The 14,878-nt window shown below is 32.6% G+C and overlaps 1 protein-coding gene across 3 annotated transcripts in view; it reads left to right on the top strand.

The window, feature by feature from the left end:
* The first annotated feature begins 459 nt into the window (after window positions 1-459).
* LOC129246798 (arrestin domain-containing protein 3-like) overlaps window positions 460-14,878 on the top strand; it is a 32,951-nt gene continuing 18,532 nt past the window's right edge. Inside the window, exons 1-2 of one of the 3 annotated variants that reach the window (XM_054885423.1) lie at window positions 460-612; window positions 1,151-1,401. In XM_054885423.1, coding sequence (XP_054741398.1) covers window positions 1,290-1,401 — 112 coding nt within the window. In that variant the 5' untranslated portion in view covers window positions 460-612; window positions 1,151-1,289. Of the gene's footprint in view, window positions 613-643; window positions 689-903; window positions 1,402-14,878 lie in introns of those variants that run through there. The other 2 variants (XM_054885431.1, XM_054885414.1) reach the window with 2 other exon arrangements.

The raw sequence follows: 14,878 nt of genomic DNA, 5'->3' as shown, positions 1-14,878 counted from the left end.
GCTCGGTCAAACACCCAAAAAGGGTGTACGCGCCAATTATATATACATACATATATTATATTTCACCACCCACAAACTAATTATTGCCCACAAAACGTCAGCGCCTTGCATGGTACGCCTTGTGTGTTGCGTAGATATTTATAATTTTGAAACTTTGTGGCAACGCTCGGTGTAAGATAGCTGCCCAAGTGTGACAAAAAACCGGCTGGCCAAATAAACAAATAAAAATCGAATCAAAACAAAAACGCGTTGATGACGTCATACCCCATGCCGCCATTCACATGCTCTACGCTCTCATACATAACACAAATGAGCTGCTGCTCTTCTCACATAGTCAATTATTCGTGCTCTCTGTTTTTTCTCCAAAGTGCTGATGAAGGCAGTTAGCCGACTCATTCGCATTTCTATCATTCTTTCTAAGTAAGCAAAAATATCGTGCTAGTTTGTCATAAACGCTGTGGGAGTGCAGTGTGTAGAAAGCATCGATAACGAAAAACTGAAATAGGCGGTATCGGCGCCGGTTGTTCTATCATTATACTGTGATACATACATATATACGAGTGCATTAGTATTGATTTATAAAGTACATTTATAATCACTTCTGTACTGGCCGTAGGTGAACATATACATATACATATATTATATGTGAAATTAAGTGTTAAGCTGGAATTCCATGGGAAGTGTTGAGGTGGACAAGCATTTGATATCTTAAAAATCTAAGATTTGCCGCAACTGCGTATTTCTGCGATTTCTTCTCACATACAGCCCGTTAAAAAATTTTAAACACACCACGTTTTTTTTTTTTGTTTTTTGTAAAGATATAATTCTTACTACAAAAAAAAATATATAACGCAAAATTATTATACAAAATTTTGATTTTTTTTTTTTTTAATTCCCAAAAAGCGTTCAACATATTAACTGACATTTCATAATTTTTTCTGGGTATGTAGTCTTACTTGTACATCTCATGCAATTTTAGTAATAACAAAGTGCAAGTTTCAAGTAATTACAAAATGCTGTTGATTTTTGGCATTCACTTTTCGCTGAGTTGTCACGCATTTTCTTCCATATGAATACGTTAACGTATGATATGAAATTCGAGCTTTATGGTACTCGTACTGATAACTTTCGCGCTCGATTCTATTTTTAGTGATACGTCTCGCTAACTTATAACGCTTGACGAAGAGATTTTTTCCGAAATTTATTGAATGAGAATTTGTCGTGTAGCTTCTAATTAAAAACAAATTGTTCACAAATAATAAAAAAAAATATTAATAAACTAAACTAAAATGCCCTCCACTTGCGTATTTGAGTTTGATCGACCACAACCCGTTTACTATAGCGGCGAAACTATCAATGGACGCATTTTGCTACATACAACCAGCGAAAAAAACATTAGAGGTGAGTAGAAAAATAAAATTTCAATGCATATTAAAATGTTTTTTGAATACAAAAAGTCATTGTGGTAATGAGTTTAGAGAATAGGTACAGAATTATATTCCATCAATTCCATTTTTAATATTCTGTTGATTGATTTTGATGACAATGATATTGTTCTAGACTTATCAATATATGGTGCACACTTTCTTTTCACGTTGACTGTATATGCAAAAAAAGCATGCAAACTTTACACTGGGATACATTTTACCCAGTCACCGTTTTAGATCCACATAAATTAGGTGTGCACCAACTGCGGAGGACTTACTGCATGCATTCGAATATAACCCATCAAACATTTAGTGACTCCCACCCCAGTGTGTCTACGGAAGGTTAGTAGAAAAATATCCATTAGTCGTATCTGTTAAATTTCAATCACACAATTGAGGAGGCCGATTTTGGCCTGAACCAAAATGTATGTACAAGCCAAGATTTTAGTAAAATTGAACTTGGAATGGCTGTTATAGACTAACACATTAGACTTAAGATATAAAAAGTGGGCGTGGTTTTTATGCGACTACAATAATAATTACAAATTTATCTCTAAATGGGGTGTGGGGCAAACGTGTACCAGTTCTATTAAGGCTTTAGCGAGGACGAGTTCTATTAAGTTTTTATAGAGGTACACGTATTTGCCCAAAACTGGACGAGGCATAGCTGATTTTTCAAAATTTTACTTGCGTCATCAAGGAAAAAAATTCCAAAAATCAACGAGAAATTTGAGCCACTTCCAATTTGCACTTTATTATACTGCAATTCATTAAACTTTAGAAATTTTTATTGAAATTTTGAGGAAGAAAATAACTTGTAACAAAATATATAAAACTTTTGAGAATTTTTTTGAAATTTTGATGGAAATGAAATAAACAAAAAGAAAAAAAAATAGCTTCCATTTTATTATAATAAAATTTAAACTTTTCAGAAGTTTTTTTTTAATTTTGATCAAAAATTTTCGAATTTTTATAAATTTTGTGCCAAGTTTTCATTGTAATAAAATTTATAAAACTTTTGGAATTTTTTTGAAATTTTGATGGAATTGAAATAAACGAAAACAAAAATAACTTCTATTTTATTGTAACAAAATTTAAACTTTTGACAAGTTTTTTTTTAATTTTGATGCAAAATTTTCGAATTTTTATAAATTTTGTGCAAAGTTTTCATTGTAATAAAATTTATAAAACTTTTGGAATTTTTTTTTTAATTTTGATGGAATTGAAATAAACAAAAAAAAAAATAACTTCCATTTTATTATAACAAAATTTAAACTTTTGAGAAGTTTTTTTTAATTTTGATCAAAAATTTTCGAATTTTTATAAATTTTGTGCAAAGTTTTCATTGTAATAAAATTTATAAAACTTTTGAGAATTTTTTTGAAATTTTGATGGAATTGAAATAAACAAAAACAAAAATAACTTCTATTTTATTGTAACAAAATTTAAACTTTTGAGAAGCTTTTTTTAAATTTTGATGCAAAATTTTCGAATTTTTATAAATTTTGTGCAAAGTTTTCATTGTAATAAAATTTATAAAACTTTTGAGAATTTTTTTGAAATTTTGATGGAATTGAAATAAACAAAAACAAAAATAACTTCTATTTTATTGTAACAAAATTTAAACTTTTGAGAAGCTTTTTTTAAATTTTGATGCAAAATTTTCGAATTTTTATAAATTTTGTGCAAAGTTTTCATTGTAATAAAATTTATAAAACTTTTGGAATTTTTTTTTTTTAATTTTGATGGAATTGAAATAAACAAAAAAAAAAATAACTTCCATTTTATTATAACAAAATTTAAACTTTTGAGAAGTTTTTTTAAATTTTGATGAGAAATTTTCGAATTTTTATAAATTTTGTACAAAGTTTTCATTGCAATAAAATTTATAAAACCTTTGGAATTTTTTTGAAATTTTGATGGAATTGAAATAAATAAAAACAAAAAAAATAACTTCCATTTTATTATAATAAAATTTAAACTTTTGAGAAGTTTTTTTAAATTTTGATGAAAAATTTTCGAATTTTTATAAATTTTGTGCAAAGTTTTTATTGTAATAAAATTTATAAAACTTTTGGAATTTTTTTTTTAATTTTGATGGAATTGAAATAAACAAAAAAAAATAACTTCTATTTTATTATTATATAACAAAATTTAAACTTTTGAGAATTTTTTTTAAATTTTGATGAGAAATTTTCGAAGTTTTATAAATTTTATACAAAGTTGTAATAAAATTTATAAAACTTTTGAGAATTTTTTTTTAATTTTGAGGAGAAATTTTCGAAGTTTTATAAATTTTGTACAAAGTTTTCATTGTAATAAAATTTATAAAACTTTTGAGAATTTTTTTTGAAATTTTGAAGAATATGAAGTAAACAAAAAAAAAAACTTTCATTTTATTGTAATAAAATTTAAACTTCTGAGAAGTTTTTTTAAATTTTGTTGATACAATTTATTATAATAAAATTTTTAAAACTTTAAGATTTTGATAAAAAAATTTCGAATTTTATAAATTTTGTACACAGTTGTAAACCTTGTATGATATTTACATATTGTTGCATGAACTATATTTAAAAATTAATGAAAATGAAAAAAAACCGAAAGAATAGTAGTCGAACTAATAAAAATAACGTGTATTTATTATTTTCGCCATGTCTGTGTCTACGTCTATCTCTATTGTTTTATTTTTTCCCCATAAAATGTACACCGCGAAGACAAATGACCATGAATGCATGATTGTTACTTTGAATTTAGATAGTTTCAATTTTATATAAATCGTTCTCCTGTTGCTTATATTTTTTATTAACAGGTTGTCTTCCACCAATACAATATTCAACCAAATTTTTTTTCAATGAGTGTTTAGCCGAGCTCCTCCTCCAATTTGTGTCGTGCGTCTTAATGTTGTTTCACCAATGGAGGGAACTGCAGTCTCAAACCGACTCCGAACGGCAGATGCTTTTTATGAGTAGCTTTTTTCATGAAAAAAAAATACACCCGGTGGTTTATGATTGTCTGCCGTGGAGCGACCACTATTAGAAATTAGAATTTTTCCATCGTTTGGTGTTTTGTAGCTGGGATTACGAGCCTTTGAACTTCCGAATGGTAGTTATGCACCAACCCATCCGACTGCGGCAGCTGCTATATCTATTTCTTTCTCTTTTATTAGTATCAATGTTTTTCCAATTATTAATATGTAAATTAATTTTTTTTTTGGATAGGGGCTTAGTTAATTGAAATTAGAAAAATAAAAGAAACTTTATAAAACCAACCTATTTTTCCTAAACTTATTATATTTCGAATGGGTTGGTGCAGGCGGCCGCCGTAGCCGAATGGGTTGGTGCGTGACTACCATTCGGAATTCACAAAGAGAACGTAGGTTTGAATCTCGGTGAAACACCAAAATTCCGAAAAACATTTTTCTAATAGCGGTCGCCCCTCGGCAGGCAATGGCAAACCCCCGAGTGTATTTTTGTCATGAAAAAGCTCCTCATAAAAAAAATATCTGCCGTTCAGAATCGGCGTAAAACTGTAGGTCCCTCCATTTGTGGAACAACATCAAGACGCACACCACTAATAAGAGGAGGAGCTCGACCAAACACCCAAAAAGGGTGTACGCGCCAATTATGTATATATATATTATATTTCGAACAAAAAGTTCATGGGAGAAAATGAACAATTCGTTTATGCATGCAAAGAAAATTGAATTTTCGTGAACTCTAATTTCAAGGAAGAAAAAATACGTATCTTCTAAAAACAATTCCTATAAGTATTATTGCAAAAAAATGCTTAACCACGTCAGCCTGTCCGCTGGATTGACCCACATACATTATTTTTCTGCTTAAACAAAAAATGTAATTCATTTCCAAACAATGAACAGCAATTAAACAAATTCAATCGAAAATATGCTCTTATCAATTTGGGAAATACATGCATACACACTTATGTGTATATATATATTTATAATATATATACTCACATATGTATAGTATATTCTGAGATGTATGCATTTTATAATAGAGGGTAAAAAGAAAAATTAAGTTCAAGAAATTATTTCTCAAATGAAAATATTTCTTTTATATATTAGATCTGTAGAAATACTTACAAAATTATTTCCTTAAATAAGTGGAAAAATTCTTCCTAAAGCAGAATATTTTTTAATATTATTAATTGTAAAATTTCTCACGAAAAAATATCTACATTCAGGTATAAATAAAAAATGGATGTACGTTCCCTATAGCTACCGAAACTACTGCAGCGATTTGGATGAAATTCAATTGCGATATTGCAAGTATACCAGGTACAGTTTTCAAGTTTATCTGAATCCGGAGTCTAGATATTTGTAAAAAACTTACTTATGCTTCGATTTAATACGTAATTTGAGTTGCGTAGCGAAGAAATAATGTTTTACCTCAGCAAGTGCTATAGCAGTCTAAATATTGAAATAAATGTTCACGTTCCTAAATTAAGTCACTACCCCTGCAGTCGAGATTTTTTAAGACATTAAAAGTAAGTCAAAAATTTCAGGGCGATAATTTCTATAATGCATTTATTTCTTTTATGAAAACTCTGCGTCATAGAAATTTTTACTTGGCGCAGAGAAAAAAAGATATTTCTTCTCGTACACATCACTTTCTCATATGCAAACTTTCGCTCGCTATCTCATAGAATTTTTGAATCCCTTGGACTTAAGGGGTCCCGGTGGTTTAGAGCTCGAAAATTTAGGGTATTTTCAGGATTTTTTTTTACAACAAAAAAATTCAAATAAAGGGTGTCCCAATAAGTTTCGCTCGCTATCTTATAGAATTTTTAAATCCCTTGGACTTAAGGGGTTCCGGTGGTCTAGAGCTCGAAAATTTAGGATATTTTCAGGATTTTTTTACAATAAAAAAATTAAATTAATGGGTTTTCCAATAACACGTGTTATTTTGGAATGGATTGCGCTATCGAGAGATGATTAACGATCTTTTATGGCCGGAATTGGATGGTATTGATCTTTTATGGGGAAAAGTTTCCGGACCGTGTTATCTCTCGAAAAGGTGATCACAATTGGCCATCGAGGCCTTGTGGTTTGACACTTTGTCACTTTTTTCTTTGGGACCACGTGAAAGAGAAGGTCTACGCCAACAGTCCAGGGTCGATTCAAGACCTTAAAGATGGAATCCATGAGACTATCGAGGACATAGGGCGGCCACTTTGCAATTCGGTTATGGAAAATTTCATGAAAAGGATATTGTCCTTTAAGCGCGGTCATGGTGGTCATTTTCCTAATGTTATTTTCTACTATTAACGGCATAACTTCCTCTTTATAATTAAATAAACATCCGATCATTTATATTAAAAAATAATATTTTTCTTTGAATATCAAAATAACACCTCTTATTGGAAAACCCTTTATTTAAATTTTGAAGCTTCTTATTTAACTTATTTTACATACAAAAATAAAAATGTTTTTTTTTTTAATTTTAATAATTTTAAAAATGGCGCTGAAGTTGACCCTCCCGAAAAATTGAACCTTGACGGTGTTGTCCATTTTGCATTGATGCCGCTGCGTGACCAATCTGACTTTACCTGCTAAAACGGCTGTAGAATCACAAGTACTGGGAATATCCTTCCAAAAATTTGACAGTATATTCCTTAAAGCCTATACTTTCGAAATATAAAAGAAAGTCGATTTTTTGAAAATCCTAGGCCACGCTTAATAGGAATTTCATTACATTTGCTTATACTCAAAGCTGATGCGCTTATGATTCCTATCTTTTTCTCTCATATAACCATTTGAACTCAAGCGCTTGCAGTTTCGCGTTTGCCTTGCTTGCTCCATAACAATACGCGGAAATAAGGCACAAACACTAAAAGTTTATGGATTAATTTTGATCCAGGTGCTTTGCACGATCAGTTATACAGCGTTATCGGAAAAGTCGCTGAAGATGGTTAAGGCCATCATTACTCAGTTTATTTTGGATTAATTTGGTTGTATCACATGACCTCAAAGACTTGCGTTTTCGAGGCATTCAATTTTGAAGTTTAGTAGTAAAAGTGTACATAGTTATTTTTTGCTGTATGTGCACTTTCTTTAGACGTTCTTTAAAAGGCTTGATTTTTTTTCTGTTTTTATTTTACTGGTATATAAATTAATAAAAATCATCAATAAAATGGGAACCAATCCCTGACAAGTAAAAAGGCTTCTTGGTAAAATTTTGAATTTAAGGTTATTCCCTAAGTGTTTCCTGCTTTTCATTATTAAGAAAAAATATTTAGCTATTCTGCAATTTCTTTCCAAAATTAGCATTAATTAGAAAGGACATAAATAAGAAGTATCTACGACGACTTTCCCAGAAGCACTGAATTTCGCTTGCTCTCGCGTCAGAAATAAAAAAGTGCTTGCATGGGATCGAAAAACAAAAAAAAAAATATCTTAAAGCTTTAGAACAAAATAATTTTTCTTAACAGCAGAGCAGCGCAGGCCGGAGATTTAAGCCTCCATTGGGCACCCGGATCTGGCCGGACTTTTTTGACTTTGGACGTGAATTTAACAAATTTTATTATAGCTAACAACTTCAGCTTCCATGTAGTTTTCTAAAACTTAATTATCTATTGATTCATGGATATAACCGAAGGTGTTAAAAAAGGAGGGTTAATAATAATAATATGGTTTTTTTTTTTAAATGGGTGTACTCCTATTTTATATTTTTTGAGCAGTAATTCTTATTATATGTCAACGAATAATTGATTCCTAAACTATTTTTTGAATATTTTCTGAGGTCCCTTTGAAGCCTATCAGTCATCGTTTCAAATGAGTTGTGGAAAACAGGTGCTGCATTTTTACTGCTGCAAGAATCATGAAATGGATCGGTACTGAAGATCTTCAAAGTGGTTTATGATAAGCCCGAAGCGGAAACTCTCGAACTTTTTTCTAAAACTTGGAAGAAAAGACGTTCGGTTGATGGTCGGAATTGTTACAGGACACAATCCATGGGGCCAACATGTGACCACCATTGGAATCATTAGGACCTCGATTTGCCTGTCTAACTTAGCATTTTCTCTGTGAGTTTCCCGCAATTGCTAGAGCAGAGCTACGAATTTTGGCTTCCAATGTCATGAGAAGAAATGAAATTCGTTCTCTCAAACTGGAGAATATTTTTAGATTTACCAAGGAATATGGAAAATTCTCACAGGTCTACCTATCTCTATTTCTCTACTTTATTATATCTCTTTTTCTTCTGTTTCTTCACTTTTTTCTTCCTTAACTATCTACCCTTTCACTTTCTAGAGCCTTTAATATAATGGGCTCTTTAGCCTGAGTATTTTAGGTGTTGTCAAATCTGCTTGATGCTGCTATTTTCACTTCATTTTATCGTTCAAATGCCGACTTCTATTAAAGAATTCGTTTATATCAAAAGCCAAATGAGATATTAATTTCTATTATAATGGTTTTTGAGTACCCAGTAAATAGTGAATAAAAAATTAAAAATAGTTGCAGCAAAGAACTGCCTGAAAAACAGCTTTTCTGCTCAAGAATGGAACTCTTCTACAGTTCTGTTTACCACGTTATTATATAGGTGAAACATCTCCATCTAACGATTCATCTAACACAATTCTTCGAAAAATGTTCACCCGATCAAAACAATTGAATTTTAATTCTGAAGTTGTATGCCATCCAATTTGTATATCTCCTCGCTCATTCAGCAGATATGTAGGGTAGGTGGGACATAAAATACCACTCGCGGACCAAAATTGGAAACGAACCAGCGGCTAAAGCAAATAGCTAATCAACAAACAAATATACATATGCTAGTAGCGACAAACAGCTTTGCTTATTGCTGCTCTGATAAACTGAACTCTGCTATTATTATTCCTCAAGCTAACATAAATTTTCTGATCGCAAAGGTAAAATTCTAAACTCATCACTTTCGGTTATTCACGCCAGTTTTCTTTCATTTTCTGGTTTAACTGAAAAACTGAATTGGATTAGAAACTTAAAGTAGATACCAGTCTTATATAGATTTTTGGAATGTTTGGATAACATGGAAGCCCTAGTAAGTGTCTATTATCTATTAATATATTGAAAAATGAAAGAGAATTTTGCATGAACATTACTTTTATGGAGGTGACGAAAATGTAAAATTTCGCACTGGGTACTTGCTTATATGTTGATGTGCGCATATTTGCATTAATGATTTTTTATAAATATCTGTCACTTTGTTGTAGTGTTTCTTGTTTTTTGTTGACTTTGTTTTCTTCGCTAGAATAAATACATGCGAAATTCTGCATACTCGAACTTGCGTACCTACGTATGTATGCACGTCCTATACAATGGGAGATTAACAAATATTTTAGCAATTAAAAAGTTCAAAAAAGGGGAGTAGATACAAACAAATACATGCAAAGTGCAGAAGTGGCGCAATAATGTGGAATATGAACTTGGTAAACAACTGTTTGGAATTCAACTTTATATTTCGCTTTTAAAATGAACACAAATAAATGAATGAGCACAAAAAGAAATATAAAGAAATTGCCAAAACTTTGGAGCGTTGCATTGTTCCAGTTTTTGACCATAAAAATCCATTGAAATTCTCTTACTTTTTGTAGTTTTTAAACACCCTTTGGCATTTCTGAGCTTTTAACAACGTCGGGGTGTACTTTTGTAGAATTTGTAGATAAAATCGGCAAAATTCCAGTTTAGTAAGATTTGTTTAAAGGACGGTGCAATGTGGTCATAACAAAAACAAGTTGAAATTCGAGTTGACACCCTCATTAACGACCGATTCAAAATATTAATTTGGGGGGACAAATCCATTATTTTCTAGCTAAGTGGTTATAGTGATCGATATCTTGTCAAATATCGATCACACAATTTAAAGTATATGCCTGTTGTCAATGTGACATTTCATACTAAAAAAATATGTGTGTTGTTTTGAGTTAATTCCATTCAGTTGTGAGTTGTAGGCTGTCATCAATGGAAATCAACAAAGTGAAAAGTTCGGTACATTTTACATCCAGGTCGCTAAAATTGTGAAGGATGTTTATGGCGCCGATACTGTAACAGCTAATTGCGTCGATTCCGTTCAGGCATTTTTGATGTCACAGAAATGGTCGAAAAAGTCGAAAATGTCGATAAAATCACAGAAATAATCGAAGTTGACCGCGATGTTAGTAGTCATGGCATCGCCTAGCAGCTAAAGATCGACCATAAAACAGCACAATAATTTTACTCAAAAATAATGGATTTCTTTTTCCCCAAACAAATATTATATAAGCAGAATCAAATTACAGAACGAAATTTTATCATCCTGTCAGAAGATTTATAATTTTTGCAAATGGCGTTGGTCGTCAGCCACGTTTAACACTTGTGAACTAGACAGCTGCAGTATATAAACTGACACCCAATGCTGTCTAAAGATCAAAATAAAAAAGATCAAGGTAAAACAATTATTCTAAAATAAAATTGGATGATTAATTTTGCGCCACCTTGTATATGAAATCGCACATATCCAAGACGACAACGAAGCTCGTCTGAAGAAATTCGGCAAGACCGCTGCCGCGGGTCGACAAAATCAGCTGTCGGCGAAGAAATGTATATAAAATGGGTGGTTTCAGTGGCTGGCAGTAATTACCAAATTATTATAAAAAAAACCTGTAATTACGAATGAAAGGGTATTTTATATTTTTTATTTGTGAATCAACTAATGCTAATTTCGTTTTCGTTCTGTTTCCGTCTAAAGAAACTCACTTCGCGAATTGGTTCTTTTTATGCTTTCAAAGCAATGTTTTGCTCTTTTTTTGTACCGATATGTTGGTTCTCATGTCTCTCACTCATACCGCCGAGTTCGACCATTTTGAAAGTTTAGTTAGTTGTTGACAGCTGCTTTGATTGCACGTATTTCGGCTCGTCCTCGATTTTTACCTATTCAAAAAGATGGATCAAAGAACCTGTATCAAATTTTGTGTGAAAAGCGAAATTAAGTACGCGGATGCATTCCGAATGTTGCCGGTCTCATACGGAGAAGCCACTTTGGACGAAAGCAACGTTTATCGGTGGTACAAAATGTTCTCAGAAGGCCGAGAAGATGTGAACGACGAAAAGCATGCCGAATGCCCGAGCTCTCCAACAACAGACGAAAAAATTGATGAAGTGAAGAAAATAGCCAATCGTCGAATCATCGTTAGAGAAGTTGCTGAGGACCTAAACATATCGATTGTATCGTGCCATTCGATTTTTTTCAATGATTTGGGCATGAGATGGGTCGCCGCAAAATTCGTACCAAAACTACTTTATTTCGCTTAAAAGCAGCATGAACATTGCTAATGAGATGTTGGACTCTGCCCGCGACGACCCAAATTTGCTCCAGGGGGTCATAACTGGCGGCGAATCGTGGATTTATGGTTATGACGTGGAAACCAAAGCTCAATAATCTCAATGGAAGCTGCCGCACGAACTAAGACCGAAAAAAGCGCGCCAAGTTCGGTCGAGTGTAAAAGTTTTGCTTATCGTTTTCCTCGTGCATAATGAGTTCTTGGCACAGGGTAAAACGGTCAATAAAGAGTATTACCTGTAAGTTATGCGTGAAGCAATCCGCCAAAAACACCCGGATTTGTGGAAGAACAAAAATTGGGTCTTGCATCACTATAACGCCCCTGCTCACACATTGTTGCTTGTGCGGGACTTGTTGGTAGAAAACAGCACACTAATGGTGCCACAGCCACCGTATTCACAAGATCTGGCCCCCTGTGACTTTCTATTGTTCCCGAAACTGAAGATGCCTATGAAAGGAGGACGCTACGCTACGATTGACGAGATAAAGACGGCATCGAAGGAGGAGCTGAACAAGACAAAAAAAAATGATTTTTTGAAGTGCTTCGAAGATTGGAAAAAACGTTGGCACAAGTGCATAATAACGCATGGGGATTACACTGAAGGGGACAAAATATATATAAATGAATAAATAAGCAATTTTTGAAAAAATACAAAATTCGCAATACTTTTTGAACACACCTCGTATGTTAGAAAGTGTGTAAGGGTTAGTTTAGCTTGTATGCATTGAAAAAATTATATATTCAAGTTAAAATACGGATAATGTGCATTCTCATTAGCCGTTTTGACTTACTTCACGCGCTGTTCTCAACATTCTCGGCCTGCCACTCCACCGAAGCTTATCAGAATGCAAATTAACTTTATTTGAGAACGGTGAATGTTTAGGAAAATAGAAGCGAACGTTTTATTTTAAGACCGAATTTTATTTCCAAAATATTTTATTTATAGCTAACAATTTTTTTTTATGGATTCTTTTTCTCACGGGTTATTTCTAACTTAAAATGTTGTTTATCTTAATTTTTTTTTAAGATTCAAATTGGATCTTGGAATTTCATCAAGCATGTTGAGATTCATTTTAATTGCAATTTATATCAAACTATTGCATACCCAGTAGCGAATATCGGCGTATATTTTATTGATCTGATTGAATTTCTTCACACGAGTCCAATCATCGATATGACAACTAACGACACAGTCCTTCTGCCCCTTAAGGGGTTGATTTAAAAGGTATAAGTTCCTGCAAATAATTTGACTAAATTGCACAACATAAACTCTTAATTGCGAAAAATGCTAATCGTTAAAGTTCTGAATACTTTTTGACCTCCCTAACATCTCTGAACATCAATACCTAAATAAGCAATATGTATTTACTCTATGCAGAAAAATGTATCATCAACTTGCACCACGATGTGATATGACTATGCTTGCATGCCTGTATTTGAAAGCCTAAGCACAATTCCTATTTTCATTTTCGCATTCTCCCTAATTCTTTCGTAAATTTTGTATGACCTTGAGTGGCAATTAAGTGCAGCTATCGAATACAGGTTTTGACTGGTAAAGCTTAATGATTTTTTGTATTTATTTTCTATTTCATACAACCAAATATTTAAGTTCATTATTTATGCAGCAGATGCCTCAAAAATAAATTTTGGTTAAAAAGAAAAACAAAAAAAAGTTCTTTCAAACTCGGTGATTATAACCAGATGTGATTTTGTTGAACATTCGTCCGGCCGCAAGTTTCTATTCATATCATACCCTGGCATACATATCATCATCATATCTTCAGTTGAGAATGAAATTGGATTCATTTTCTTCAAAGATAAAGTGTCGTAAGAGTGATAAAATTTCATGCTTAGGAGTGAAAGTAGTTAGTTTCATATTAATTTTTATTTAATTACAAAAAACAGTTTAGTATACTGGCCGTTACGAAATGAAAAATCTAGGTATTATTTTTGACGCCAACTTATCATTCGCCAAACATATTGATTTTATTGCCTCCAAAACATTCGCAATGATCGCTTTCATTAGAAGAAACACTAGTAACTTCAAAGACCCTCAGTCATTCAAATCGCTTTATATAGCCTTGGTGAAAAGGCGCCTCCATGCTATGCAGTTCATTCTAGTACAATCGAAAAGATCAACATTTTTTTACCAAATTCCCTTTGAATAACGCTGAATGCCAAAATGGGTCCCCTCATTATAACGGCAGACGAATTTGTTGGGCCTAAAGTCATTGTCTGATAGAAGAGTCCACTTTTCATTATTTTTTTTGTTTATACTGCTACCAATGGCAACATTAACTGCAATGAGTTGACCAATCTCTTCCAAACTCATATCTCGCCTCATAGTTTTAGCAATAATCGCTTGTTTGTATATTCAACTGAGAAAATCAATTATTAAATGAATGATTTATAGATATTATAGATTTTAATGTTAATATTAAGAAATTTAAACTCTCTTTCTTTGCAAAATTTAAAGAATTGTATAAGTCAGTGAGATATCAACATACAGGATCCGGCTCTCGAAATGTAACTAATTAAAAAGGCAATAAATTTAGTTTGGAAAATTACTTTTATTCATTTCAAAGTAAAAAATGTGTGAAAATAATACAAAATTAAGAATCGATTTACTTTTGCTCGAATTGACCACCTCTTGCCTTGACTATAGTCTTGAGACGGTCCAGAAACGAGTCGCCAGCTGCCCGAATGTGACTTGAAGGTATTTTGGCCCACGCGCCGAGAATGCCTTTTTTTAGCGTCTCTTGACTGGTGAATCTTTTAGTTCGGACCTTGCTCTCCAAAATGGCCCAAAAAGAATAATACATCAGATTCGCGTCTGGCGAATTTGAGAGGCACTGTGTGGACATTATGAAGTTCGGAACGTTGTTTCTTAGCCATTTGTGATTCACTCGAGCTTTATGAGACTGTGCCGAGCCCTGTTGAAACGTCCATGGTCTGCCACCGAAATGTTTGTCTGCCCATGGCTTCAAAGCAAGCTCCAGAATACTTTCCCGATAATATTTCGCATTTACCTTGGCCTAAGGCTCGATGACTACGATTGGAGAGCGCCCATCTGCGGTTACAGCGACCTATACCATTACCTGTGGTGGGTGCTGCCTCCTGGTGGCCAATCAATGACT

This window comes from Anastrepha obliqua, chromosome 1 (genome assembly GCF_027943255.1).
Source record: "Anastrepha obliqua isolate idAnaObli1 chromosome 1, idAnaObli1_1.0, whole genome shotgun sequence".
NCBI classification, from domain to species: domain Eukaryota; kingdom Metazoa; phylum Arthropoda; class Insecta; order Diptera; family Tephritidae; genus Anastrepha; species Anastrepha obliqua.
This window is presented reverse-complemented; position numbering and strand designations above follow the sequence as displayed.